A 26,943-nucleotide genomic window follows, 5' to 3' on the forward strand; every position below is an offset into this window, starting at 1 on the left:
CAACTCACCAATGAAAGTGTTTTGGCTTTTCTATACTGCATCTCTCGGAAACTCATGCCCAGATTATACCCCTTTATCATCTACACGAATACTGCATGGGCCGCAGCCTTTTCCTAGTCGGGCATTTCTCCCCCTAAGAAGCATGACGATCTTCACCGTTTTATAGATGCATGTCGTACCAAAAAACCAATCAAGCCACCGACTGTCGAGACTCGAGAGCTATGACGAGTGTTTGTCTTACCTCAGATGCAGGTTCCCGGTAAGATAATGCTTATCAATGGGATAGCCTCGCCTTGGTCGGTGAGGCACGTCTTGCTGAAATTTTCCGATGTCTCTCAGGCAAAAGCCCTGGCATTCCTGTGCTGTTAAATAGACGACACTGCTGAAATATTGATATACCGTAAGAGGTTTCGCTATGTCTTCCCCAGAGCGCGTACCATCATTTCCATCCCAGTAGTAAAAAGCCAGAACATGGCTCCCTCATCCGACGAGAAGATCACCGTAGATCATCAAGATGACCTTACGGCGGAGCAAGGCCCGACCCTGGACGATGTAGAGAGACAGCGAAAGGAGAAGGCCCTAGTCAGAAAACTGGACTGCTTCATCGCGCCCGTCATGATGCTCCTGATGCTCATCAGCTACCTCGACCGCGGCAACATCGGGTTTGCGGCCACTCAGGGAATGACGGATGATCTTGGTCTCCAGGGCTCCGACCTGAACGTATGTCACACAACACTGTTACTGTTACTCTTCCAGTTTATGCATCACTGACTGACTTTTGATGTTCCGTTCGCGTGAGCCAACAGGCGGCAGTCTCGGTCTTTTATGTATTCTACATCCTCGCAGAGTTCCCGACCTCCATCTTCGTCAAGCGTCTCCAGTTCAATCGGGTCATCCCGCTGATCACTTTCTGCTGGGGTATCGTCTGCCTCTGCACCGGGTTCGTTCAGTCCTTTGGTCCCCTGATAGTGACGCGCATTCTGCTGGGCTTCTTCGAAGGGTGTCAGTTCCCTGCCATGACGCTGCTGTTGTGCAACTGGTATAAGCGTGAGGAGCTGGCGGTTCGCGTTGCCTATCTTTTCAGTATGTCGAAAGTTCATACGACCCTCTGCAATTGAATTGCAGTGTACGCGCTGATTTGCCGTCCCCTAGTCGCATCCGCCCTTTCCGGCGCCTTTGGCGGCCTTTTGGCGTGGGCCATGCTGAGTATGAATGGGGTTCGAGGACTTGCGGGTTGGCGCTGGTATGCTCCCCTTAAGCTACCGTTATGTCCTGTTATCTGACCAGGAGAAATACCGTTCTACAGGCTGTACATCATAGAAGGTATAATAACGGTTATATGGGCCTTTCTATGTGTCTGGTTGGTCCCAAAGGACTATGAAACAGCTTATTTTCTGAACGAGGAAGAGAAGGCCCTAATGAGAATCCGGGAAGGGGAAATGAATACCTACAGCGGGGGCTCAGGCCACTACAACCGAAACGACATCCGAGAAGCGGCCAAAGACGTCAAAAGCTGGCTCCACGGCTTCACCCAGATCGCCGTCGTCACCATCCTCTACGGTGAGTCTTCTCGCAGTCCCCAGCCCACAGTCTACTTACTGGCCCGCAGGCTTCGGCACCTTCCTCCCCATCATCATCAAAGACGGCTTCCACTACTCCACCGTGCAAGCCCAGTACCTCGTCATCCCCGTCAACCTCTGGGGCGCCGTCGTCTACGCCGTCGGCGCCTACCTGTCGGACCGCTACACCGTCCGCTTCCTCCCGCTCGTCCTCTGCGCCCCCTTCGGCATCGCCGGCTACGCCGTCCTCCTCTGCGACGTCTCGCCCGCCGTCCGCTACTTCGCGACCTACCTCGTCGCCACGGCCTGCTACATATGCACCGGCGGGAACATGTAAGAAGAACAATGCCCCTTTTCATCCACATGCATGCTCCCTTATGTACTTATCGCTACAATTGAGACAAGCATCATTCTTCTTCTAAATAACGAACTAACGTATACGTGTGTGCTGTAGAGCCTGGCTTTCCGGCAATTGCGCCCCCGACGGAAAACGAGCAGCCAGTCTAGGTAATTATCAGCCCCTATTGCGAGCTGAGCATCGAGCATCGAGCATCGAGCGAGCATAGGCTGACTCGACTTCATCCCAGGCATCTTGCTCACCCTCACCAACATAGGCGGCGTAGTCTCGGGCCAGATCTACTACTCCAACGCGGCGCCCGCCTACACCCTGGGCCACGCCTGGTCGCTGGGCTGCCTCGGCTTCGCCTGGTGCATGTGGTGGATCATCCGCTTCGTCTACCTGCGGCGCCAGGGCCGCAAGGAGCAGCTGCTGGATGACGGGCACCGCTCGCGGTCCGCCGCTGTGTATTACACCGACCGGGAGCCCGACTTCAAGTACCAGATCTGAATACCATTTCCAGTCATAGGCATATGGGGGAAGAGGGACTTCACTCAGCGGAGGTGTGGTACTTGGGATTCGCCACTGGACGTGCTGGCGCCGGTTCTGTTGGGGAAACAGTTGCTGGCGAGATTGCTGGCGAGATCCTGGAGGCTACAAAGCGACGAAATACATTCGCAGCCCAACCTGAAAAGCCTTGTGCCATTATTAATCAGGCTAATATGAATATGCTGCCCCAATGTACAATGACTGCTGAAGAAACTATATACCCATTTATGAATAGCCGACCTGTGACGCCCTCACTGTAAGATTGACTATGTCTTACTCCACTGGGTAGCCCCGGGTGTCTTAATTAATTCATTCATTAGTTATTCAGTTAGTCTATAGATTCATGACTCCCTATTCAAACATCCGACTCGATTAGCGACCTAATGAGCCAAAGACCCAGCCAGAACGGCAGTCCGTAAACAACAATCCCCCATACAAAGCTTCTTATGCAGGCCAGTTCGTATCGGCAGCTGTTGCGTCATCGCCCGTGGTATCGGCGGCGATGACGACGACGATGCCGGCGACGGCGTCGACCACGAAGACCCCCCACTATCGGAGCGCGACGACTTCATCGCCTCCAAGATCAAACTCGACTCGGACCCCGGCGAAGACACGGCGCTCTCTCCATCCTCGGTCGTGACCTCGCTCGCCCAGTCGTTGGCCACGGCGACAACGTCCTCAGACGCGTCGCGGGCGGCCAGCCCCAGGCCCAGACTCCGCTCGTTCTGCGACAGCTTCTGGTAGACGGCGGCCGCCCGCCGGTGCAGCGCCGGGTCGCGGCACTTCTGCAGCACGCAGTGGATTATGGGCGGCAGGCTGCAGTCGTACATGGGCCAGCCGTCGAAGGTGGGCGGCAGCACGTCGAAAATGGACTCGGCAATCTCGATGACCTTCTCGTAGTGGCCCGTGAAGCAGTCCCATGACATGTCCGTCTCGTCCAGAAAACACGAAACGTACACCTCGGCAATGTGAATGGCGCACAGGAGCACCTTGATCGTCAGGTGGAACTGAACATCCAACTCCCGTTCTTGCATAGCCATCATCACTTCTTTCGATTCCGCGAGCCGGTCCATGAATATCCGCTGGCCTTCCCGGTACTCGTCCAGGTTGGACGTCGGGTCTGCTAAAGCGGCACGTCCGCGGATCGTATATAGAGTAAGACGTGTAATCATCCGATCCCAGACCCGTTTGATATTTAACCGTGACGCTCCTTCCACGGGTACCTCGATATCGAGTGGGTCGACTTGAATTTGTAACGCGAGCTGGTATACGGCGGGATGCACCTCGCAGCCGGAAAGAGACGCCGCGAACATCCGCGGCAGGATCATCTCCGCTTCCTGGACCCCTTCGTCATCAATCTCAGCAGCGATCTGCGACTCGCTAGTGCCTTTTGCTTGGAACGTGATAAGACTACCACGAAGCATGGCAACGACGTTCCCTGTCAGCTGCTGTACTGCAATTGAGTTGCCCTGCATTTGTTCAAAGATCAAAAACAGCAAGGTCGCGATAATGACGGTGCGCGGCGGTGTCGAACCGCCTTCCAGCTCCATCCGATTGCGGAATGTCGAGAGAGCTTGTGTGTAATTCTGAATAGCCTCCCGGTAGTGTGTGCTTCGCATCAGCTCCTTCGACAAGGTGCGCCGCGGCACCTGTCTCGTGCTCGGGCGCGCCGCATGTTCCAAGCCCGCCTGCGCAAGGGCGCCGATGGCGATCACGCCGTGCCGGACTGTCTTATCCCTTACGCTTTCCCTCAGAACAGATCGGTACCACAGCTCCGGATACGCCAGCCTCTTTGCGACCTTGTTTTGATAGAGTTCAAAGTAGAGCCCTTCTTGGGAGTTCAGATTGTAGCATCTGGGCTGGTAAAACAGCGTGCCAACCTCGCGCGCCGACGAGGACCTGCAGGAGTCGGGTGACGATGACTCTTTGGGCGACTTGGCTTCCGAGTTTGCTGCGTATGTGCATTTGTGATTGAGCTTCTCGCAGCGGACGCATTTGGGCTTTTGCTCATCACATTTGACCCGTCGCTACGTCCAAAATCAGTAAAGACATTCCCTGTAAGTCTTCCTGCTTCGCGCACGAAGACATCGTGATCGGGACCGACCTTCTTACAGGTATCACAGCCCGTCCGGACTTTGGGCTTGCTCGCGCGTTTCCGGGGTACCAGCGGTGCAGTCATGTTGGGACCTGTGCCTATACTAAAAGGCTTCGGTGGAGTGGTCACGATTCAACAATGTGTAGTATGTCTTGGCCCTGTACCCGAGGATTTGGATCGATCAATCAGATGTGGTGTTTCAAACCCAATGAGATCAGAGTGATATGCGACTCGGGAAAGAAGAACAGAATCGCGTCTGGGAGTTGAGAAGGGTGGCAAGGACAGGGTGGGTTCAGCCTCAAAAGACGTTGTTCTGTATGTGGTAAGGCAGGGCAGGCACACTGCCCCCTAAATAAGAAAATCAGTAAGTAAGCAGTAACCGATTCCGTGCCTCCTTCTCCCCCACCTGTCAGATCGACAGGTTAACCCCCTTCTTTGCTTAGGTAGCTTTGGACAGGTTACAGCTGCGTTGGTGACGCCAGTGTGTATGCAATGGAGATTTCGGAAATGCTACCTTACCTGTCAGGGGGGATGAGAGAATGTCATCCCGAGAGACTGAAACTGAAGAGCGCATGGGAAAGAGAGAGACAGAGATGCGGCATTGGATGTGTATAGCAAGCCCCACCTGAATGCGGTGGCATGGGCCTAGACCCTTGCGCATCAATATTAGGATACGCCTTGAGCCAATTGTACGCGGCAGAAGAACAGCAGCATTGTGCCAGCCCATGCTGCCAGTCGGCCAATCGTGGCGGACCAAGGTGCCGGGGGAAGCTGGCTGCGCAGCAATGGCATCAAGCCTCGAGTACAAGTGCTTACGCTGCAATGCAGCCGTTGGACCCGATTCTGCCCAGTTGCATCGCGCATCTCCGAAGAGGCGCAATAGGATCAAACATCTGACAGGCAACAAGCCCTGCCTGCCGCATACCGCGGAGTTGGTGTCCAAATGACGTGGTTTTTGACGATCGATGGTTCGATGGGTGCCAGATGAAGCATATACGGCGATACGGGGCCACTCACTTATATTGCCTCTGGGGTTTCCTTTTACCGACTTTTGATAGGGACCCCGAGGAGATATTCGAAGCAATGCGAATTGCTGCCGGCCGAGCGAGATCCGGTCGCCAAGTACATTCGCGCAGGTCTTGATTGGTAACAACCCCGCGGCGCAGCTGCTGAATGCAAAAGGACCTTGGTGCTTGGCGTAGGAAGCTGGGCGCAATACATCATCCAACTTATACGCCACAGGCTGAAGACTTAACTCCGCCGAACCAATTCCGCCCAATAACGCGCCATGCTCTCCATGTCCCTTTGAAACCGTCCTTGGAAGTGAAGCGCCACGCTCAAACAGCGGGAATGGACCCTGAAGATCTAGCTTTCCACACCCCTCGAAAGTCCGATGTCGTGCGTGACACGAGCAGGCCTTCGCGCAACGGAGCAGAAGGCGAGGTAACAAACCACCGAAGCTGCTGCCACGGCAATGTCAGCCACTAGATCAGAATAGAAGCTCCCCGTGTTCATAGAACATGGCTTCTTCTACGTGCGAAGGTATCCTGTGGCTGCTCTTGGCATGGAATTAGACATGCCGGAGTCGAATCTGGATTCCGATATGAACTGCATGGCCGTCGGCCAATGCCACGTTTCCGCCAAGACCAAAACACTGCCTCTGACACTGAAAGCAGACCGCATGTTACGGGGGGGCTTAGTAACGCGGCAGCAGTGCAGTAGTAGCATGCAGCTTCCAGCAAAGTAAGGAAGATATCATAGAGTAAGTGGCAGCAGATAGAGCAACGATGGCCTGTTGGAACCCCCCGACTATTATAAGCCCGTCATCTCCAGATGGAATCTAGATTTCGCGACTTAGCAAGCGCAGCGTTGGCATCATATCGACCCGCCCATGATGGTGTGTCTCCAGCAAAACCTTAATTGAACTCCCAAGTTTGCTTTCTTCCCCTGCGATGTTTGTTTGGCGGAATCATCCGTTACTTATTAGCGCCTGACGTGGGTGGGCTTGCATAGTGCATCGTGTACCACGGCAGCATGACTCCGTCAGCGTGTTCCGCCTTTTCGGGGTTTGCCTGCTACTTAAACATTCGGCGCGAAGGAGCCAAGGCGAACACTTCGCATTGCCTATTGCAGCTGTATGCACAGGAGCAACGTTGCCTGCTGTACATGGTTTCACGATGTTTTCTGAGGGTTCATAGTGATTCATTTTCCTTCGAATGCATGGCGTCATGTCGAAACCTCGCGCTATAGATGCGGTAGATGGACGCCACTATCTCGGAAATTGCTACCTTCTCAACTTCCCCCAACACGGGGACTTTTGGTGTTTAGGCACGTCGACGCCACTTTCATGTCAGCGGCTAGTTTCTTCTGGCCGATTCCGGCCCTGCTGAACATTGGAAGGCCATCCCTCAAGATCATCCGTGACAGCAAGATGCGAGTACCACATCGTCTGTATAGTTTTGCCTTGCTTCAGATGGCGTCGGGTTCACCGAGAGCCCAAGTTGTCAGTCTCGTGTCTATTTTAAGGAACTGTGGACCGGATAGTCTCCGTATCAGGCCCGCCCCGTTTGCCAACCCATGGCAGTGCTCCGTCGTGGATGACCAGTATAACCCAACCACAGACTAAAATCACAAAGCCGGCCGATATTGTACTGAAAGCCCCAATTCCAATTGTGTCTACCGCCGGGAGTACGACTGCCGTACCGATGGCGCCGAATATGTAACGGACCAGAAAGTTGCCAGCCAAGACTTCTGCGGATCGTGATGGGATCACATCTGCAGAGTTAATCAGTAAAGGAGCATGTATGGAAATCGAATTACGTTTACGGCGTCAGTGCTTGCAAGTAGCTCGAGTAGTGCAGCTTGAAGAGGAAGCTGTTTGACCAAACTTACCCAGGCAGTAAGTATTCAGCGAAGGAAAGATCATCAGCTGAGAAAAGCCCTGGACAAACATCGAAATGACAATGACAGGGATGCCACCACGATTATACTCCAGACACCAGCCGTAAATAAGCAAGGAGCCAGGGATTCCCAATCCCATCCAAGGCACCGCGCTACGGAGGCGGTCCTCGGGTTTCCGATGGCCGTTGCGTTTCCTAATCCACTTCTTGACGACGTGGTCCGACCAGCGCCCGCCGAAGAACGTGCCAACCAGGTACCCGCATCCAGGGGCTAAATAGAAAAGCCCGGACTCAAGGGGGGTCGTGAGGTTGAGGCGAGGATTGATGACATAGACCTATATCTTCCATCAGCAGTCAACATCTCCTAAGGGGTAACTTGCATACACCTAAGTGGAGTACCCAGCATGAAGGCAATACCAAAGAAAATCATTGCTTACAATTGGTGCTAGGAAAGAGTACATGTTGAAAACTAGGGACGAAGATGCCATCGACACACAGACAAGCTTCAAACTCTTGAAAAGCACAAGCAGTCGAAGAGGGTTGATGGCGCTCATAACCGCACGTAACCTCTTCTCCTTAGGAATGGACGACCATCGTTTGTGGTGGATAGTCTCTGGGATGAACACAACAGCTAACAACGATGCCAGTCCGGCCATGGCTGTTTGGAGCCAATAGATAGCGCGCCAGTTGGTGTAGGTGACGATGACACCACCAAGCAAGGGGCCTTTGGATATGGTAAGCTATGAGACTTAACACCGTGGGCGGGCAAATACATGTGGGAAACATACCTAAAGCAGGACCAACGAGGGTTCCGCCTAAAGACGTGGTATAAGTACTCAAGATATTCGGTCAAAGTGAGGTCCACACGACTCACTCATGAACCAACCAAGAGCTGTCCCTCTCTCCGTCTGCATTCGCCATGTTTGTCAGTCTTCTTTCGTGTATCAAAACCATTTTGAAGAGACGGGGGATTTCTTTTCAGCCGACACCCGACGTTCTTTCGCAAATTGAGACTCACAGGCTTATACAGATCACCTATACACCCTGAGCCCATAACCAGGAGCCCAGTGCCCCCAAACCCGCTCAGCATTCGGAAGGCGAAGAATGCCGCCAAGTTGGGCGATAGCGCGGTACCTAATGAGAACACAAAGAACGAAATGACACTGCTGAACAGCACGACCTGCCGCCCGCACAATGTGCTGATGGACCCGCAAAAGAGCGCCGACAATCCCATGGCCGCTGTATAAAGCCCGTTGGAGATGTTGACAACGCTACCAGACGTCTGGAACGTCTCGGCAATGTCCGGCACCGCCGTCAACGATCCTGTTGAGGATATGGGCGAGAGAATGCCGCAAAAGGCCAGTATAGCTACGAAGACGGCTTTGCGTCGGGGGCTGTAGCGATCGTATATCGAGGAGTCGTCCTTCACGGCGGGCGGTACGGACGGCACGCTGCTATCCGACAGCGGTTCCGGCTCATCAGCAGTCGGGACCACTTCCGGGTCCTTTTCCTCGCCTGCGTCATGGACTGGGTGCGAGAGCACAGGGGCCACGGTGTTTGGAACGGTATCTTTAGCCATGTCTGGCAGGAATTTGTTGATGGCGGTGCCATGATGAGGAAGAAGTTTCAGGCATCTTCAAGGAGCTTGGGTGGCGGGGCGACACCGGCCAGAGATCTGTCGGAAGGTCCGAAAGGAGAGAGCCGCCTGTGGAACGGCATGGGTTTACTCGTAGTGAGAAACCATGGGTGTTGTGGGTGGATAGCGAGGATAGACAGAGGGGGGAGCAAAGATGCCGGCTTCACTTCCGGGCTTGACGGCGAATCGCTTATTCCCGTCTACTGGCCGGCCAGCTCAATTGCTTCGAGAGCCAAGCCGGCTTATACCGGATCAGGAAATGTGTATACATGTCTACATATTATGTTGTCAAGATGCAGAAGCGAGACGGTTGCTGCGATCATATACGCGAACTCATCTACGATGGAGGTTTATTAGCCGATCGCTACTAAAAGGGGGCGGGCAGGTATGAGCGATGGAGGGCAGCAACGATGGAGGGGTCCATCGCGCAACAACATGTACCTCCCAATGTGCATCATGGAATTGAGCCACTGGAGTGTTCAAATGCCAAGCCCCATTGAATTACTACCTCCCTTCTCCAAACCCAATTCCAGCGTCGAATTGAGACTCGATGCTGTTATCTTCCATAACTTCTGAGCTATCTGTATCCTATGATTGCTTCATCGCCGATGAAGTTAGCGGACGCCATGCATATGCGACATGTAAGTAGGGTGGCACAGCCACCGGCTCGGCTTTCTTGTAGGCAGAACGAAGGATGCCTTGCGCATTTTATCAATGCATTTCATGAGCTTCTGCCCATATCCGTATCCTTCTTGGTGGATCAAATTATTATGACTATACCAGATATGCCTCAATAGACCCGCCATTTGCAGCTATGGCAGATCCTCTATCTATTGCTGGGAGCCTGGCTGGTTTGGCTCAAATAACAGCCTCAACCTTCATCACCGTCTTCAAATACGTAAAAGATGTACAGAGCGCCAAGGACGACGTCGACAAATTGGCACGGGAGATCAGGAACTTTTACGGCATTGTCCAGAACCTCTATTTACTCTGTACTGGCCTTGAACAGACCGGCTCCCGAAAGCCAACATTGGAAGGTTCGCAAGTTATGCTGTGCACTGCAACCTTGAGTCGCATCGAGAAGAAAGTCGACAGAGCATCCAAAAAGCATCATGCTGGTGGATCCAAGGGGAGAATACAGAGTCTCAAGTGGCCATTCTCCAAGAACGAGACCAAGGAGCTACTGGAGGAGCTTGAACGCCATAAATCCACAATTAACACTGCTCTCGCAGCTGATACCATCGATCTACTGATGCAGTCCCTTGGTATTCAAAACCAGATGCAAAACAAGCTTGACCGTGCTCAGACTGCGATAGAGAAGCTAAAAAGAATCCAAGACGACTTTATGCGCGACGAGAAGAACAAAGCCGTGGAGCGTTTTTTTCTCCCTGTCAATCCCATGCATGGTTTCCAGTCCAACATCAGACTCAAACAAGAGGACACGGGACACTGGTTTCACCAAAGCTATGAGCTGCTGAACTGGATGGCAATTCCTAACTCCAAGCTGTGGCTGAGCGGTATTCCAGGTTCTGGAAAATCAGTCATGTGCGCGTCTTTGATCGAGAGGGTTGTCAATGTTTGCGGCAATGCCCAGAAAGCCGCTGCCATCAAGGGAGATGCTGCGGTTTTCTTCTTTTGCGACTACAAGGTTTCTGAAAGCCAACAACTGGTCAACATCCTCCAGGTCCTGGCACTGCAGCTAGCCCGCCAGCATAAGGATGCCTTTGACATCCTCGAGGATTACTTCGAGTCTCTGGTGGGTGGTGATTCTCTCCCAAAGGACCCGGAGAGTCCAAAGCTGCTGGAGTTGATGTCCTTGATGTGTAAGCCATTCTCGAAAGTGTTTGTCATAGTAGATGCACTTGACGAGTGTGACAAGCACTGCGCCGAAGTCGTTCAAGGATTGAAGCATCTTGCAACAGATACCCTTAACATGAGCATTGCTGTATTCAGTCGCAACGAGCCGATGATCCGGGACGAGTTGGTAGAGAGCTATACCCACTTGGAGATTGCCGCTCACACAGAAGACCTCGAGCTTTTTGTTGGTGCTGAACTGCAACGACGGCAGCTAGCACCTACGGAGATCAAAGAGATACGTTCAATTCTAGTGTTAAAAGCCCAAGGAATGTGAGTATACCATATATATACATCCATATGTATGAAAGGCATAAAAGAAACACCGCTGACCCGCCACCTTGGCACAGGTTTCGCTGGGTAGTCTGCCAGTTGGATTATCTCCAAGGATTAGGGACTGGAGCTCGGAAGCGAGCCCTCGACGGATTGCCACCAACGTTGAACGAGACCTATGACAGAATATTACGGGGTCAAATCTCAAGTGCAAACAAGGCCTCCACACGCAACATTGCTAGGAAGGCACTGCATTGCATCTGCTCCGTCAGTAGTGGCCTTTCAATAGAAGGGCTTTGCCTCGCGATTTCTATCGACCACAGCAAAGATGATTTCGACCGACGTGAGGCCGTCCATGAGACAGAGGTACTACGCGCCTGTAGTAGCCTAGTGAGAAAAGACAGTTTCCTAAACACGTTTGAGTTGGCACATTTCAGCGTCAAGGAGTATCTGCAAGACATTGATCCGAACGGACCCTTGGGAGAGTTCAGCCTCTCTACAGAGGCACCGTCAGCCTGGCTAGCTTCAACATGCGTTCGATACCTGACGTTCAAGAAATTTCGTTGTCAGACTCGCTACACTTCCGACGGCTGGCTGATTGCGAAACGACGCAGAGAGTATGATCCTTTCTATGCGTTTGCCGCCAGGTCTTGGCGGATGCTTTACAAACCTATCGAGTGCACTCCTCTTCAACCAAGCGAGCATCTACGATTGCTGTTTGATCCAGAAGAAAAGACCTACCTACAAAACTGGTTCGTTGAGTACTTGATAGATAAGTACGCTTACCGTAACGAGGAATACACCTTTTCAACTATCGCGGCTTACGTGACTCGACAAGACGTCACACCTTTGCATGTCGCGGCATCGTTGGGTTTGCATTCCGTCTGCTCCTGGCTTATCGATGCAGGTGTCAGTGTCAACGCGAAAAGTGAGGTTGGAACTCCTTTGGCATGTGCTTTGGCTGGGCCTGAAGTGTTTGTTGGCGGGCCAGCAAAAGTAACGACACTCTACAACAAGACAGCTAGCCCTCATGACATTGGCCTAACCATAAAAAGATTGATGCGAGACGAGATAGACCTGGAAGTCCCTTCTACTGAAGTTTCGTTCAGTGGCCGCGCCCTCCAGTTATGTCAGTGGACAGAAAGTTGTCTGCCACTAATTCCATTCATCGGGACACCAGGGGCTCTATGTACTGATATGATCCCGATGCTGGAAGGCTCCGAGCTATTATACGATGGCCCGGTTTCGCATGACATCTTCCAGGAGATTCTTGATGCAGACGCTAAAGTGAATAAGAACGACTCAGACGCTAATGCGAATAAGAACGACTCAAATCTCGCAGCTGTTGCCTCGTATGTGCGCACCAAAATCCTATCATTGGGCGACTGGGACTATTACGGGCACCTTCGAGGATCTTTCACACCTAAGAGCATAAAGGATGAACATTTCAAGGACTATGTCTCGGTTGCAGCTGCTCAGAACCGCGTTGATGAAATGAAAGTGCTCGTTCTTGATGTGCGATTCTCTACGTTGGGGATGAAGGCTGATCCTCTACACGTTGCCATGCAGGCAAAGAACTTTGAAATCATCAATGTCATAATGTCTTCTGATATCGACTTCGAAAGTTACATGAAGAAGAAAGGGCTCAAGTCACCGCTTCTCATATGCAGGACCGATCATCATTTGCCGGCTTTAAGGTTGTTTCTCGATGCAGGCTTCGACCACCTAGAGCCTACGCCCGAGGATGAAGACGGGCCTGAAGCTGGCAACACGATTTGGCACCTAGCGGCGGCAAATAACGCCTTGCAGATACTGAAAGCGCTCCTGGTAAGTGAAAACCGACTTGAGGCACTGCGCACACTGTCATCAGCCGGACGAACCCCCCTCACCGAGGCCATAGAGAAGAACCAAGAAGATGCGGCCTTATTGCTTCTGGACGAGTGCCCAAAGGGTGAAGCGGCTTACTTCGAGTCAAGTCAGCCCTTGTTGCAACTCGCTGCTCGACTCGGATCGGATACACTGTATCAAGGCCTCCTTCAAAAGGGCGTCACTGCCGGCTTAGATTCACCGGATGGTTCCACGCCGCTGCATTATATCAATTGGCGTATTGAATTGAGCCTACTACGACGATTGTTGTTGGCGCATGATGTTGACAAGAGAAGAGCAGATGGCCGAACTGCGGCCGAACTGTTTCTCCTTCATATAAATTCCAAATACCGCTTGCATCACTGGCGTCCTGGCGATAATCATCGTGTGGAACACCCAGTGTTTGATGCTCTTTTCAAAAAAACACCGGTATATGTGGAAGCTGACAAGAACAATGTCCCTATCTGGGAGTTCTTCTGTCAATGGATCATTGAACCACCTTACCGAATAGTACAAAGGAAGGAGAACAGGAATATAGGTGAACAGCTTGTAGTGCCTGCAATCAAGGCCATGACGGCCGGTGTCAATAATGCCTTGCTGGAGTACGTGGCTTACCGGCACCAATCAGCTATCATTCCAGTTTTCGTGGCTCTTGTCAAGCTCCCTGACATTCATTTTAGGGAGACGTGGGTTTACGAAGTTGTGAGGATAATTCTGGACGTATCGGGAGATCCTGCGAGCTACCGGAATACCCCTGTTGCAATAAGACTTCTCAAGGCTGCCGTGATGCATGGCCATACGAAAGTGGTTCGAATCATGATGAGCAAAGGGTGGGATGTCTTCCGGCGGGAAGGCTTGTCTTGCGCGCTTGAAGTGGCTTGCGAATGTAGTCCGGCGGAAGTCTCGGCTCTTCTTGTCAATCCAGGCAACCGACATCGTCTAAACGAGATCGCAACAATCAATGGCCTGGACCTGGTAGGGAGCATCATAGCCGGCCCTACACACGACGTGCCACCGAAGTTCAAGTATTTGCTGGCACAAGGTCTTGACCCCAACAAAGCCACGACGGGCGATAGCAAGTATCCCTTCGTTGTCGCTGCGGCAATTAAGGACCGCTTCGACATTGTTGCACTGCTGGAGGAATATGGTGCAGGCATTCTTGCACAAGGCCCGGACGGAATGGATGTTGCCAAGGCGGCTGCTTTTCACGGGAACTTGGACATGCTCCGAAGAATACATGCAATCGCGTCCGAATATCCTGACAAATACGACTGGAACTCGCGGCTTGGCCTTGTGACGAACAGTCCTGGCCACACCGCGGGTAGGGGAAAGCAGCGTCATATTTTGCATTTTGCTGCCGAGGGCGGGCATGTCAAAGTCCTTCGTTTCTTGCTGTGTAAGAGCCTTGTGCCTCCGGAGGATGAAGGCGGGATCAATGTCCAGAATGCCGAGGGCCTCACACCGCTTCAAGAGGCTTGGAGGGCGAAAAGGTACGATGCGCTTCGCTTCTTGATAGAGCAAGGGGCGGACTTGCCATCGGATGGATCATATATGGCCGCAAAGGTGGCGCAAAAGCGACATGCCAGGCGACTAGGTTCTATCGATGAAGCGGAGCCTGAGGAAGAGTGGTCTGAGGAAGAGGAGTCTGAGGAAGAGGAGTCTGATGAAGAGGAGTCTGATGAAGAGGAGGAGTCCGACGATACAGGGTCCGATTAGTGCTGGCTCTGAAGAAGGTTGGGGCATGGCATGTATCTGTTGCATATAATCATGAAAATCGAAGTCGAGGTATCATCGCTTTCCTAGATGTATCTCAGTCCGATGAATCCACGGATCTATAGCATTCTGAGGGACTACATACTTTATAGAGAGAACTACATAACCATTCCCACCTTATCGCTTTGAAGTTAGAAGTACTGGCGGCCACCTATGTATCCTTACATAATTTACCTTACTCTAGAAGCCCAAAGAGTCGATGTCATATATAACAGCCATGGATAAAACCCCCGATTTCCACGAGTCGCCATACCTGGCCACCTTCATGCGCGCATGATTGGTTCCAAGGTATTTGACGATTCAATTGTCTTGGCATTTCGCTTTCCCACCAGGGCTTTGGAAGGAAGTGGGGCCGGCTATCGCCCAGCGGCTGATGGGTGCCAGCAGCTGCCAGGTCTCGACCAGGACCGTCCTGACTGACAGACATCTATCTCTTCAGGGATCTGCAATCTCCTTTTTTCCCCTTCGTTGCCAAGCTTGCTACATACTCCCTCTCCTCGCCCCGGGTCTTGGCTTCAAACGCATCTCTTTACCTGTGCGGAGGACAAACGCCCAGCAATGCAAGCACGAATGAATGAACATTCAGATTCCTATCATGGGATTAGACCATATCCTCTAGTAGGCGTAGAATAAAAAGTCGCATGGTGACTGGCTCACGGCTCCATGGGTCTCGATACGAAGGCTGCAGGAGAGTAAATCGGTGGCATTTACATACCTGTCCTGTATAGCCTCGATACCTGAGCACAGTAAGTAACCTCACGGCTACTGTAGTACCTAGTATATTAGAGTGCAGGGCACACTGTGGATCATGCTCGCTGTAGGGGCGTCACGCTATCTCGTTCCCCCATTTACTAGCATCTCAATTGGCCCGCCAGCACCCCCTCCCCCCTTACTACTTGCTAAAAACCACCCTAATAAGGTTACTATCTCCCCTGGAAAGCTGTCGCATTGAAGGTAGAGCGCCCAGCCTGGTTGATTTTCCACTCTCGTCCCGCGCATCGCTGGCATCTTCTTGGATTTCCTCTAGATCTATTACTCGCCTTACACCCGCAATCGCTTGCTTGCCCGCAACAGAGCTACCACACACGTCGTCTTTGGGTTTCAACCCATCCACCATCGCGATTGAAAGAAGGGGTTCTTGGTCGGATACCTAGATTTGCTCCATCCGATTGACTGCCCGTCTATTTTAAGTCGCGGATACTGGATACCTCTGCTGCTCCAAAATTCTGAGTCTTGCCGTGCAGACGAGCGGTCCGATGCAGACTGTCTGACGCGTACCCGTTATCAGCCAAGACACAAGCCATTAAATAAGCAGTGCATCAATAGTAGGTTAGCACCACACCTGGCCAGCTTGCCTTGCCTTGCCCGCCTACCAACCAGGCCAGACCAAGAACAGACCACACACCGTCCGAGCGGCCACACTGGCAAAACTTCGACCAGCGATCCATCAAGTCTCACAGTCCCCGATTCATCAGCCTCCTGCCATCTTCTTCCCATTTTTTTGCCCTGTCAACGACGCCCGACGAACGCAGCAGCTAACTCTTCCCAAGGGACGCGGTTTCCCCTTGCCGCTCGTTAATCGGTCGCAGCTTCCAATTGTAGATTTATTGGATTGAAAGAACTGCTTCGGTTAGACAGATTCTCGACACCCTCGAGTCCTCTTCTTTCCGCCCGCGGCCTATTTCGTTTTGGAATAGGGGCTTCAATTTTTTTTTTCGACATTGAAACGGTATCGCTGTTGGGCGCGCCTTTTGATCTTCAGCTTCGCTTAATCAACCGGCCCTTGTCCTCCGATTCGGCTCCATGTTTATTTTCTAGCCAGAAAATCTTTAGAAGCATTGAGACGCATCTTCAGGAAGCATACATCATCGCCCAATAGCTTCGCATCCGATTACGACTCTTTAACGATTGACCCAGACCACGCGAGCGAGCCCTCCGTTACCTATATACCTCCTTTCGGAGCCGACACCATCGCGCACGCCCACCACCATGGATCTCTTCCGCCGCGCTGTTCAGCGCGTGCCTAATATGGCACCGTCGTTGCCTACAAATGACGAGAAGGGACATCCCGCGAGACCTAACAGGGGGTCTCGCCTAGACTTCTTCAGGAGGCCGCTCCGGTTAAAGGGCAACTCCAGCATCTCTGTTCCCCTGGGAGTTGTTGTTCTCTTCCCCTGCATCGTCCTCATCCTCATTCTGGTGCTGTTTGTCCGGCATCCCAGCTCGCCCGGCAGGATACTGATGCCTGCTGGCGCGCCTCCCGCCATCCGAAAGATCAGCGAGGAGCACGACAAGGTCTTCGTCCAGGGCTGCTTGCAACCTGACACGAGCCAGCCCCGTGCCAACGCCGCCTTCGTGGTCCTTGCCCGAAACAAGGAGCTGGATGGTGTCATTCAGTCCATCAAGTCGATCGAGCGCCACTTCAACCGCTGGTACCACTACCCCTACGTTTTCCTGAACGATGGCGAGTTCAACCAGACCTTCAAGGATATTGTGCGCAACTACACTTCGGGCGAATGCGAGTTTGGTCGCGTTGGTCCTGAGATGTGGGGATACCCGGAATGGATTGATACCAAGATCGCCAAGGAGGGTATTGCGAAGCAGGGAGACGCCGCCGTCATGTACGGTGGCCTCGAGAGTTACCACGCCATGTGCCGCTTCTACTCTGGTTTCTTCTACAAGCACGAGCTTCTCGCCAAGTACGAGTGGTACTGGCGCCTGGAACCCGAGATCAAGTACTTCTGCGACATCACCTACGACCCTTTCCTCATGATGCAGAAGGAGAACAAGACCTACGGTTTCACCATTGCCGTCAAGGAGCTTCGCGAGACAGTCCCCAACATTTTCCGCTACGCCTCTGCCTACAAGCGCCTCAACAACATCAAGTCGCAGGGTCTGTGGGAGATGTTTGTCGAGCCGCAGCCCGAGGAGAAGCCCAAGGAGGAAGACCAGAGCAAGGTCCCGTTGCCCGAGGAGATTCTGCGCAGCGATCCTGGGCGCAACAGTCTGCCCGAGATTGACCCTGATGCCATGGAAGGTGAATCCTACAACATGTGTCATTTCTGGTCCAACTTCGAAATCGCTCGCCTCAGCTGGTTCCGCAGCAAGGAGTACGAGGACTTCTTCGAGATGATGGACCGCAGCGGTGGCTTCTGGATGGAACGAGTAAGTGGATCTAAATATATAAACGCAAGCGCAAGCAAACATGAGCTAACACATCTTGTAGTGGGGTGACGCGCCGATTCATTCACTGGCTGCTGGTGTCCTGCTGGCTCCTCGCGACATCCACTACTTCCGCGACTTCGGTTACCGACACACCACCATCCAGCATTGCCCCGCTAACGCTCCCTCCCGCCAACTGCCCCGTACTCCCTACCTCGAGAAGACGACGCTTGACCCCAAGAAGCGCGAAGAGGAGGACGCCTACTGGGAGAGCTGGGACCCCGAGAAGGAGAATGGTGTTGGCTGCCGCTGCCGTTGCGATACCGACATCGTCGATGTCGAAGGCAAGGAAGGCTCCTGCTTGGCTGAGTGGGTTGATGTTGCTGGTGGCTGGGCCAGCCCTTAAGCTCCTCGCTCTCTCAGTCAAAGAAGAAGGGGGTCTCGAGACGATGGCCTCGCCATCTAACGCCGTGCCGTCCCACCAACGAGCGAGGCGACTCCTATCCAAAGTACATAAACAAGCCGTACTTGAATGCCCGCATATATTGCACTGGACTAAGGCGTGGGTTGAAAACCCACCGGTCATGATGAAAATGGCTTGCGTCTATGTGTGTGATGATGCTTACGTGCCCAAATGCGTGTCGTCCTGATCGCATCGTGGCTACGGAAGCAAACTGTTTCGATTAACGATGGTCTTGGGAGAGGGCGCGGCGTCACCTAGAGAACAATGCGCGGCTCAATGGGTAAAAGGATGGGAAGGAGGAAGGAAGAGACACCTTACGAATATTACCCCTTGGCCGGATCGCATGTACAATGAAATGAAAACTGGTTTTTTGTGGTTGTCACCCGGCGGATAAACACGTGCGTATATGGAAGGGTAGTAGGTGTTAATATGAATCGTACATAATACTTCTTCTACATGAACCTTTTTCCTTTGAGCTTGGGCATGCGGTTCTGTTGTTATGCGCTACTGGCTCGGGCCACTACTGACTGCTTCAAACTCGGGAATGATGACGCTGTATATGGATTTTCTATCCTCACTATCTACTTTGCTATCTTCTTGACGGCACGAGCCAGATGTTCTCCTCGTCGCGACGTCCGGGCCCTGAACCCCGTCCTTCCTCGTCAGTTTGGGAGGAATACCCGCCGTCTTGGCCGTCAGCACTACTTGGCTGTTGTCGTCGCCGCCACCACCGCGAAGGCCGCAGCCAGGACATGATGCCTCCTCCGTTGTTCTTACCCCCGTCCTGCTTCTCCGTCTCCTCCTTCAGGGGCGGCGGCGCGATCCGTAGGATGGTGAAGACGCACGCGTAGATGATGGCCAGCTCCGGCAGGAACGTCATGAGCAGGTACGGGGTCGGCCGCCCCTTGACCGCGTTCCAGCCCATGTCGCCCGTGATCTGGAACACGAGCGAGTAGGCGGTGCGGACGGCGAGGAGGGGGAGGCAGAGGGCGACGCAGCCGAGGGCGCGGCGTTCGTCGCGGGGGAAGCCGCTGCCGTTCTGGTTGACCTGGTCCTGGTACTGTCGGCTTTTTCCGTCTCTGTGACTGCGCTTGGACGTCAGCAGGAAGTACGCCATGCCGCTGATCCAGAGGTACAACGCCGTGAAGAGCCCAAAGCTCGCCCGCGTCAGCGACGTCGGCGCCAGCGGGTGCTCGTTTTCGCGCCGGGCGGCCGAGGCGAAGCCGGCGATGGCGAGGCCCAGGTCGGCCCAGGTCAGGAGCTGGGGGATCTTGAAGGCGCGGGGGTCGATGGTGGGCACGGCCTTGTTTGCGCGCTCCATGAGCTCCAGCAATAGGAACACGATGAGGACCATGCCGAAGGACTCGCAGACGAAGACGCCGGCCCAGACGCCGTCGTCGTCGTTGGAAAGGGTGCCGAGCATGCAGCCGGCGCCGACGAGGCGGAAGACGGAGAAGACGCCGATGCAGAACCAGCCGTTGCGGCGGGGGCTGCTGCCGAGGCACCGGAGGCCGAAGAAGTAGGCGCCGAAGGCCAGCGACGTCGCGAACAGGGCCAGCTGGGCCACCGCGATGCCGTGGCGGTAGCCGAAGATGTCGTGGCCCGCGCCCATGTCCGGTCTTTTGTGTAGGTTTCGCTGGATCGGTATCCCCTGTATCTTTTGATTCCCCTCGGGTTTCCTTCTATACACAGAGTTCGGATAGTACGCCTTTTTTCTTCTCTCTTGATATTCTCGCTTCTTTCTTGCAAATGAGATAGGTTTCGGGAGACAGGTGATATCAAAATGACCGAGATTTGGTCTCTAATAACGAGGAGGAATATGGTGATTCAATATGATTCTTTTCTCGGACAGCAACAACCTCCAGTCAGGAATATAGCTACACATTATATATCCGGCCTTCTTCATACTATATCCTCCCTCCTCCACCATGCTTGATTTGAGACCAACCCAAGATACGTCAACCGGCGTCTCACAGCCGCAAGATCGTCCCCAAATTTTACTGCCTAACATGAGGATACAATAACTGAAAACCAGGAGGATGCGCCCACCTTAAGACACGTCCACTGCGCAAAGTACTGGATTGCGGCGCGGCTGCGTCTCTCGCCCAATGAGGGGACGGCCTTGCTGTGGTTGGCGGCTTGGCGCATAACGGCACACAGCACAGTCGGTATTGGTGGAGTACGCTTGCTTAAGCGAGTGCGAGTGCGAGGAGGATTATTAGAGGGCTTTGCTGGCGGATCTGCAAATAAATAGATAGCCCCCTCCTGGGATGCGGCGTTGGCAGATCTGCAGCCCTCTCAAGGCAGCCTTTTCACGACCAACCATAAAATCAATAGGTGTCCCCATTTTCACCATAGTTCACCAGCATCATGTTGAGTACCTATACATCTATTGACTGACGTACAAACTAAGTGAGCAAAAAGGCCCGATCAATAATGTGGCACCCAAGAGGGCAATTCAAGATGTTGAGTGGACTGCACGAACTCGTTTCACGGTAGGGGAAAGACTTATGAATCGAAGAATGTATTGATGCTCATCACAGATAGAGCATTGGTGTATATGAGAATGGAAAGCAAGCCCTAAACCTGAACGCCATGCCATGCAAAGTCGTAGCCTCAAGCCCAATCATCAAGCCTAATCATATCCTTCGACTGTCTATACCGAAATCCTCACTTAAGCACTCTTGGGAGCGGGAATCTCCAACACGAACTGCGGGCCGAAACCTCCCACCTCCTTGGAGATGGTCGTGTTCGCAATCGAGGCCATGGGCTTCGGGTTCAACAAGCCGGTGAGCTCGCTGCGCTTGAAGGCGGCGATGCCGCTGGGACCGCCCATGGGGTTAGCGACAAACATGATGCCCTGCTCCTGGTCTCTGCTGAGGCTCATCATGCGCGGGCTGATTCCGTCGCTGGAGACCTGGCTCTTCCACGTGAGGCAGGGCTTGCCGTTCACCTGCTCGAACGCGAAGAACGAGACGTTGTCGGTGGCATTGCCGGAGAGGCGGTTAGTGACATAGATATCACGGTTGTTTCTCGCAACCGTCAGCTCGCCGGCGGCGGCAGTCGTGGCGTTGGCGGGAGGCATGGGGCCGTACGAGCTCATGGAATCGAGGAAGGTCAGGCCCAGAGACTCGTCAGCCTTCTGGTCGATCTGGAACAGCTGGATGAGGTTCTTCGTCTCGCACAGAACAACGTAATGAGTAGGAAGCAGAGACGGGTTGAGTTTGGTGCTGAGAAAGCCGCCATGGCGAGGACCGCACCCGACGGGCAGGACCTTGGTCACACTTGTGATAGTGTAATCCTTCTTGGAGTCCATGATGTGGATGGAGTCGCCGCCAAGGTCGTTGATGGCGAAGTAGCGGCCGCTGCCCTCAGGAACAATCTGATGCGCGCGGTGGGTGGGGTGCTTGGGACTCAGGTCACCCTTCAGGGTGACGTTCTTGATGAGCTTCATGGCACCATCGCCAGCCGAGACATCCCAGATGTCGACGGTGCCGTTGCTGTAAGACCCGCCGAGGAGGCGGGTCTTGTCCTTATTGAACTCGAGAGAGACGACGCCCGGAGAGCCCGTCTGCTCAGAGACGGGCTTGTCCGACAGCTTGCCGGTGGCCGGGTCGTAGTTGAACAGGCGCAGGGTGTTGCTGTTCTCGTCGACGGCGTACAGATGGTTGGGCTGCTTGAAGACCATCCAGCTGGCCGACTTGCCCTCCTCTGCGACCTTGCTGATGGACTTGAAAGTCTTGCCGTCAAACTGGAAAGAAAGGATCTGGCCGGCGGCGCCGACGATCAACTTCTTGTTGATGGCTCCCTGGTCCTGGCGGGGGAATGAGTGAGGGTGCTGCTAGGGCCAGCCCCAGATTCAGCAACATTGAGGTAAATCGTACCATTTTGAGGAAATAACAAATAATGATGTGTCTTTTGGTCGTGTGTGTGTTGAATATTCGGGTGAAGCGAATGTGTCTTTGTCGAAAGAAAGGAAAAACTCGTGTGTAAAGTAAAATCACTGCTGCGAGACGAGTTGAGCCTGGTAGAGGGAGGAAGGCGGTCTTAATAAACCGAAATGCTGCAAGCTGACCCAAAGGATCCAAAGGAGTCAAAGAGACAAAGGATGGGTTTGGGAAGTCAGATGTTGTTATCGACTAGAAAGAAAGCCAAGGCGCAGGATGAATGACTCGAAGTTAGCAGGCTAACAAAGCCTGGGTGAATCCAGATGCGCGTGCTTGTGCTGTAAGGTGAGGCTGAAGCAAAGGGCCCGGGAAGTTTCCTTTGTGTCGGGATAATCGGAAATAATAAAGCAGACAAAGCAAGGCAGGTGAAGTGCCAGTAAGAAGTACTCCAGTCTATTGACAGATGCCGATTAGCCCTGGCTACCTATCCAGCTCGACAAAGGGAAACAGACAGTAATAGCAAAATTGGAAGGAATGACCGACTTACTGTATAGGAACCAAATCAGCCGTATATTCCTTCTCACGCACGCATGTACTAATCACAAGGCGCAGCAGCAGCAACCAGTAACCCAGGAACACCAGTATGATTGGTGGTGGCTAAGTAGGCAGGTTCCGGCTGGATTGGAAATTGACAGGGAATGAATCCAAAGAATGCAAAGAGCAAGATCTTGATTGAATACCTAGTAGCGTAACCCAAGAGACTACAAGGCACGACGACGATGGTTCACCTCGAATAAAAGCGAAAAGGGTCGATGGCTCTCACCAGACTATTTATCTTCAGCTTCCTCGGTATGAATGTGTGTTATATGCAGGTGTGCACCGAAAATGTGACATGCGCCGCGATGGTGAAGACGATCCTCATCCAAGGATTGCCGTGTTGGCTGCAACGTCCTGAGCAAGCCCTCCTGGACCATCTTTTTAATTCGGTAAGCGATTTGACCCCAAAGCATTCTTCCGTCCACCTACTTGCGCCAATGCGAAGCAAGGGCGACGCAGGGTTGGGGTTGTTAGAATGTGATAGGCCTCCCAGGTGCCGAAAGCTGCAGTTGCCAAGATGCTTATGGGCTTACAGGCTTACAGCCCCCCTTAAAAACTTGCTATCATTTTGGGGGCCAGGGCCCAGCCAGCAAGAAGCCCAGCAAAGTGATAGCAGCTTTGCAGCGAGGCTTAGCGCTCTGCGGGGTAGGAAACGCCCCCAAGAAAAGGACCAGGGGGCAGCAGGGGGAAAAAAGGGGGCAGCGTGGGAAAGCCCCAGTGTTTGGAAGAAACACTGTCGGTATCGCCCATCCAATCAAAACCGCCACACCACCCTCTTCATCCCACCGTTTGAAACAAGACGAACTCATGAGGATGATTCGGTCATATCGCACCCGATACAGCCTGGTCCTAGTAAGCCACTGTAGGCTTAGGCAGGGGGAAAAAAGATGTTCGCATGTTTGCATTAACTCTTGATAGGGCACAACCTGGGCAAATCGTTACCACATGGGAATGTGTACCACAACAGCATGCGCAGAAGAACTTCCAGCCGTTCGTCCCAACTGCCAAGGAGTTACCGTAGAACCAACAGTATCTGTCATGAAATTTTAACCACTAAACACGAATCCTTCATATGTAGTTGTTTAGAGGCTCTGTTGTCATGGCGTTCGTTGCTGGTCGGGGGGTTTCCACTACAGCCTCCTGACCTGGCTCCTCCCCCATGCGACCGACGAATCGCCATCATTGCCGTCGTTTGCCATCTTTCAACGCCGTGCTCTCTTTCTTCGCTATGGCCATTTTCTGGTTGTTTTCGCTTTCAGATGATAGTAGCCATTCTGAGATTTTGCTGGTACCGTCGCCGAAAAAGTGCCACCAGAAAAATATACGAGCTACCCCTATCCCCTCTCCCAGGCTTCAAAACACCAGATAGGGGTAGCTCGTGTATTGATTTTTCAACCTCTTCATTTCATGCCCTAAACCTCTCGACGAGGCTCCAAAACTCTCTCTTACATGCAGCATATCGACCACGACGTACTATAATGCCCGTGGCGGTCGGGGCACATCGATGTATTTGTGCCCAACTCACCCCTATCGTACATAGACACGACAGTGACAACGAGTAGCAGCACGTCCATCTTCAATGGGCTTTTTAGTACCAATTGTTCAGTAGTGCACCACGATGCAACTTCGTTGCTCGTTGTCGACCAGGAAAGCCTGCAGAGTAGCGGTGCCAGGATTCCCGGCGATCTAGTCGGACTTGAAAGGCACCGCAGGCAGGGTCTGAGCAATAGTAGAAGTATGCTGAAGGGATTAGTATGTTTGGATTTACTTGGCGACAGGAAACTGCCGCTCGGCTTGTGAACATAATGCCAATCCGGGTCACTCGGCAAAACCTACATCACCATACTGAAAACATTCGGCCCTCTTTCAGCGGGCTATAATAGCAAGATGGCACAGAAGAGAAGCAACACGGACACTTGGGGGTGGCCGTGTTTTTATCTGAAAGTGGTTTTCCATTGACATCGTTGTTTATACACGTGCAAAAATATGCTATGTACAGGCCACACGTGTAGCCTCGTTCCTTCGTTTCGTGCCCCAGCTAAAGACATTAAACCCTGGCATGTTCCACCGAGACGATCCGATGCCAGAAGCCGCCTTCCTCGCCTTGACCTTGTCCGTATGATTCTTAAAGGAGTGGACAGCATGTTACGCCATTAGACACCTTCGCCAGCCGCCGTTTCCCCCCTCCCATTCTCGTATGAGAATTGCCGAAAGATTAATTATGTGAAGTCGAAGATACAAGAATCGTAAGAGCCCATAAACAAGAGAGAGAAAAATTGGAATGAGCCGGATATGCAACGCTCGCGCCGCCCTCGATGCTATTGAATGCTGTAGCCAGCCATGCATGCCTTGCCGCAGGTTGCTGCTTGGCCCCCATGTGTGCGAAATGCAGACGAAATACTGCTTTCTATGCCGTTTAGAGCCAAAGCATACCGGCGACGGCAATCAGCGCCGCAAAGGCACTGGCACCGAGAGCGCGCTCCTGCTTGTAACCTTCATTGGCGTTGCCGCCCGTGGACGGGTTGCCACAGTCCTGCGCGAAGCCACTTTGTGTGCATTTCGGTGCAATGCCGGCCGGACTCGGGTCGTTACCACTCGTGCCAGAGCCGGCATCAGGATGGGCTGCCGCCTGGCCGTTGGTACCGGGGCCGCCGCCACTCAGGCCGGGAATGACCTCCATCGTCTGAGTAGACGAAGACTTGGGATAGTCTTTATCCATATCCAGGCCAGTGCCAAGGAGCGACTTCAGTATCGTAGGCTTGTCGCCATCGCTGACAGAAGTGTTGAGCCCCTTGTAGTCCGAAATCGTGTAGCTCTTACCCGAGTTTGTCCCCGGCGCACTTTTGGTCTTGTAGCATTCGATCTTCACCGAGGCAACGGTGGCAAAGTCGTACTGGTACTTCTGAATGTCCTCACTGTTCCAGTCGATCGCACCGCCCGCCCAGGCAACGGTTCCCGGCGCGTTGGTATCGGCACCACCGGGCCAGAGAGACAGCTGTACTCTGGATGGCGTCTGAGGGAAGTCCCATTGGTTGGCCGTCTTGTTCCAAGTATCGGACTTCTTCTGCACGCGGCCGACTTTGCCGTCTACGAGCCAGGTGATATCATCAGGTGTCCACCGGATTTCGTAGTCGTGCCAGTTCTCGAAGGTGTTTTCAGTACCGGTAATGTTGCCCGAGTGCGTGTCTGTAAACAAGAATCAGCAAAGGCGGAAACTCTCGTAAACAGGAAACTTCAACTTACAGTCAGGGATACCCTGGAAGTAGTAATTGGTCTGAGTTACCTCCAGGTCGGCACCCACCCACTCAAAGTCAATTTCGTCCTTGACGTCGCTCATGAGAATAAAACCCGTGACAACCCCACGACCCCGACTCGTCTTCATTCTGGCCTTGACATTACCGTACCACATGTATCCAGTCGACGAAAGAACAGTGCCAGCGGTGTTGCGAGGCATGGTCAGGAGCAGTCCGTCGTCGCTGGACAGGGGTGTGCCTTGTGCAACCCATTCGGATTTGGAGGCATCGCCCAGATAATCCTGCACATCGACAATCTTGTCTGTCGAGCCCATCTTCATGTCGCGATCTATGCACACGGGCGACGGCACGCAGGCGTCGAGAGAGAACGAACTTCGGGGGTCGCATCCGCCCAAGCAGTACGCACCGACACCGCACTGGCCATATTCTGCAAGACCGTTGTTAGACAAACACGATGCACGTCGGTAAAAGTCGTTTCTGTACAACGCGGCGCAAACATGCACGGCATATCGATTGGAGATCGCAACAACTTACGGGAGCAGCAGGGGGTCTCCTTGGGACATTTCGAAGTTTGAGAGCAGGTTGCCGGCTTGTCGGCGGCAAGGACAACCGACGCGCCCAGCAGGGCAACGCCCACAGGAAGTATTGTCCGCCGCATCGTTGGTTGCCAACTAGGAATTGACTTATGCGTGTATGCGCGGGTTTTGGAATTAGTCGGAGGATGCCGGTGTCAAGCTG

General features: G+C 53.2%; 8 protein-coding genes across 8 annotated transcripts; 3 read left to right on the forward strand and 5 right to left on the reverse strand.

Moving 5' to 3' along the window:
* Positions 1 to 471: 471 nt before the first annotated feature.
* On the forward strand, positions 472 to 2,406 carry PG985_000513 (uncharacterized protein; the record flags this gene model as incomplete). The annotated part of the gene is made up of 7 exons (XM_066820282.1): positions 472 to 720; positions 807 to 1,083; positions 1,126 to 1,243; positions 1,307 to 1,560; positions 1,610 to 1,892; positions 2,014 to 2,066; positions 2,147 to 2,406. 7 exons carry the CDS (start codon positions 472 to 474, stop codon positions 2,404 to 2,406), a joined length of 1,494 nt encoding a protein of 497 aa, XP_066691161.1.
* Positions 2,407 to 2,825: 419 nt separating this feature from the next.
* PG985_000514 (uncharacterized protein) lies at positions 2,826 to 4,624 on the reverse strand (the record flags this gene model as incomplete). The annotated part of the gene is made up of 2 exons (XM_066820283.1): positions 2,826 to 4,472; positions 4,550 to 4,624. 2 exons carry the CDS (start codon positions 4,622 to 4,624, stop codon positions 2,826 to 2,828), a joined length of 1,722 nt encoding a protein of 573 aa, XP_066691162.1.
* A 2,437-nt stretch (positions 4,625 to 7,061) lies between these two features.
* On the reverse strand, positions 7,062 to 9,019 carry PG985_000515 (Major facilitator superfamily domain- general substrate transporter; the record flags this gene model as incomplete). The annotated part of the gene is made up of 6 exons (XM_066820284.1): positions 7,062 to 7,315; positions 7,433 to 7,775; positions 7,878 to 8,164; positions 8,229 to 8,255; positions 8,315 to 8,348; positions 8,459 to 9,019. The coding sequence occupies 6 exons, from the start codon at positions 9,017 to 9,019 to the stop codon at positions 7,062 to 7,064; spliced, it is 1,506 nt and encodes a 501-aa protein (XP_066691163.1).
* An 871-nt stretch (positions 9,020 to 9,890) lies between these two features.
* On the forward strand, positions 9,891 to 14,785 carry PG985_000516 (uncharacterized protein; the record flags this gene model as incomplete). Its single annotated transcript, XM_066820285.1, has 2 exons — positions 9,891 to 11,203; positions 11,251 to 14,785. The coding sequence occupies 2 exons, from the start codon at positions 9,891 to 9,893 to the stop codon at positions 14,783 to 14,785; spliced, it is 4,848 nt and encodes a 1,615-aa protein (XP_066691164.1).
* A 2,046-nt stretch (positions 14,786 to 16,831) lies between these two features.
* On the forward strand, positions 16,832 to 18,410 carry PG985_000517 (glycosyltransferase family 15 protein; the record flags this gene model as incomplete). Its single annotated transcript, XM_066820286.1, has 2 exons — positions 16,832 to 18,007; positions 18,069 to 18,410. The coding sequence occupies 2 exons, from the start codon at positions 16,832 to 16,834 to the stop codon at positions 18,408 to 18,410; spliced, it is 1,518 nt and encodes a 505-aa protein (XP_066691165.1).
* A 646-nt stretch (positions 18,411 to 19,056) lies between these two features.
* Positions 19,057 to 20,079, reverse strand: PG985_000518 (uncharacterized protein; the record flags this gene model as incomplete). Its single annotated transcript, XM_066820287.1, has 1 exon — positions 19,057 to 20,079. The coding sequence occupies one exon, from the start codon at positions 20,077 to 20,079 to the stop codon at positions 19,057 to 19,059; it is 1,023 nt and encodes a 340-aa protein (XP_066691166.1).
* A 1,062-nt stretch (positions 20,080 to 21,141) lies between these two features.
* PG985_000519 (isomerase YbhE) lies at positions 21,142 to 22,354 on the reverse strand (the record flags this gene model as incomplete). Its single annotated transcript, XM_066820288.1, has 2 exons — positions 21,142 to 22,305; positions 22,352 to 22,354. 2 exons carry the CDS (start codon positions 22,352 to 22,354, stop codon positions 21,142 to 21,144), a joined length of 1,167 nt encoding a protein of 388 aa, XP_066691167.1.
* Positions 22,355 to 25,367: 3,013 nt separating this feature from the next.
* Positions 25,368 to 26,863, reverse strand: PG985_000520 (glycosidase crf2; the record flags this gene model as incomplete). Its single annotated transcript, XM_066820289.1, has 3 exons — positions 25,368 to 26,137; positions 26,195 to 26,632; positions 26,740 to 26,863. 3 exons carry the CDS (start codon positions 26,861 to 26,863, stop codon positions 25,368 to 25,370), a joined length of 1,332 nt encoding a protein of 443 aa, XP_066691168.1.
* Positions 26,864 to 26,943: the final 80 nt, after the last annotated feature.

The sequence above is a fragment of the Apiospora marii genome (genome assembly GCF_038362585.1).
Source record: "Apiospora marii strain CBS 49790 chromosome Unknown utg000001l_segment0_segment0, whole genome shotgun sequence".
NCBI classification, from domain to species: Eukaryota; Fungi; Ascomycota; class Sordariomycetes; order Amphisphaeriales; family Apiosporaceae; genus Apiospora; species Apiospora marii.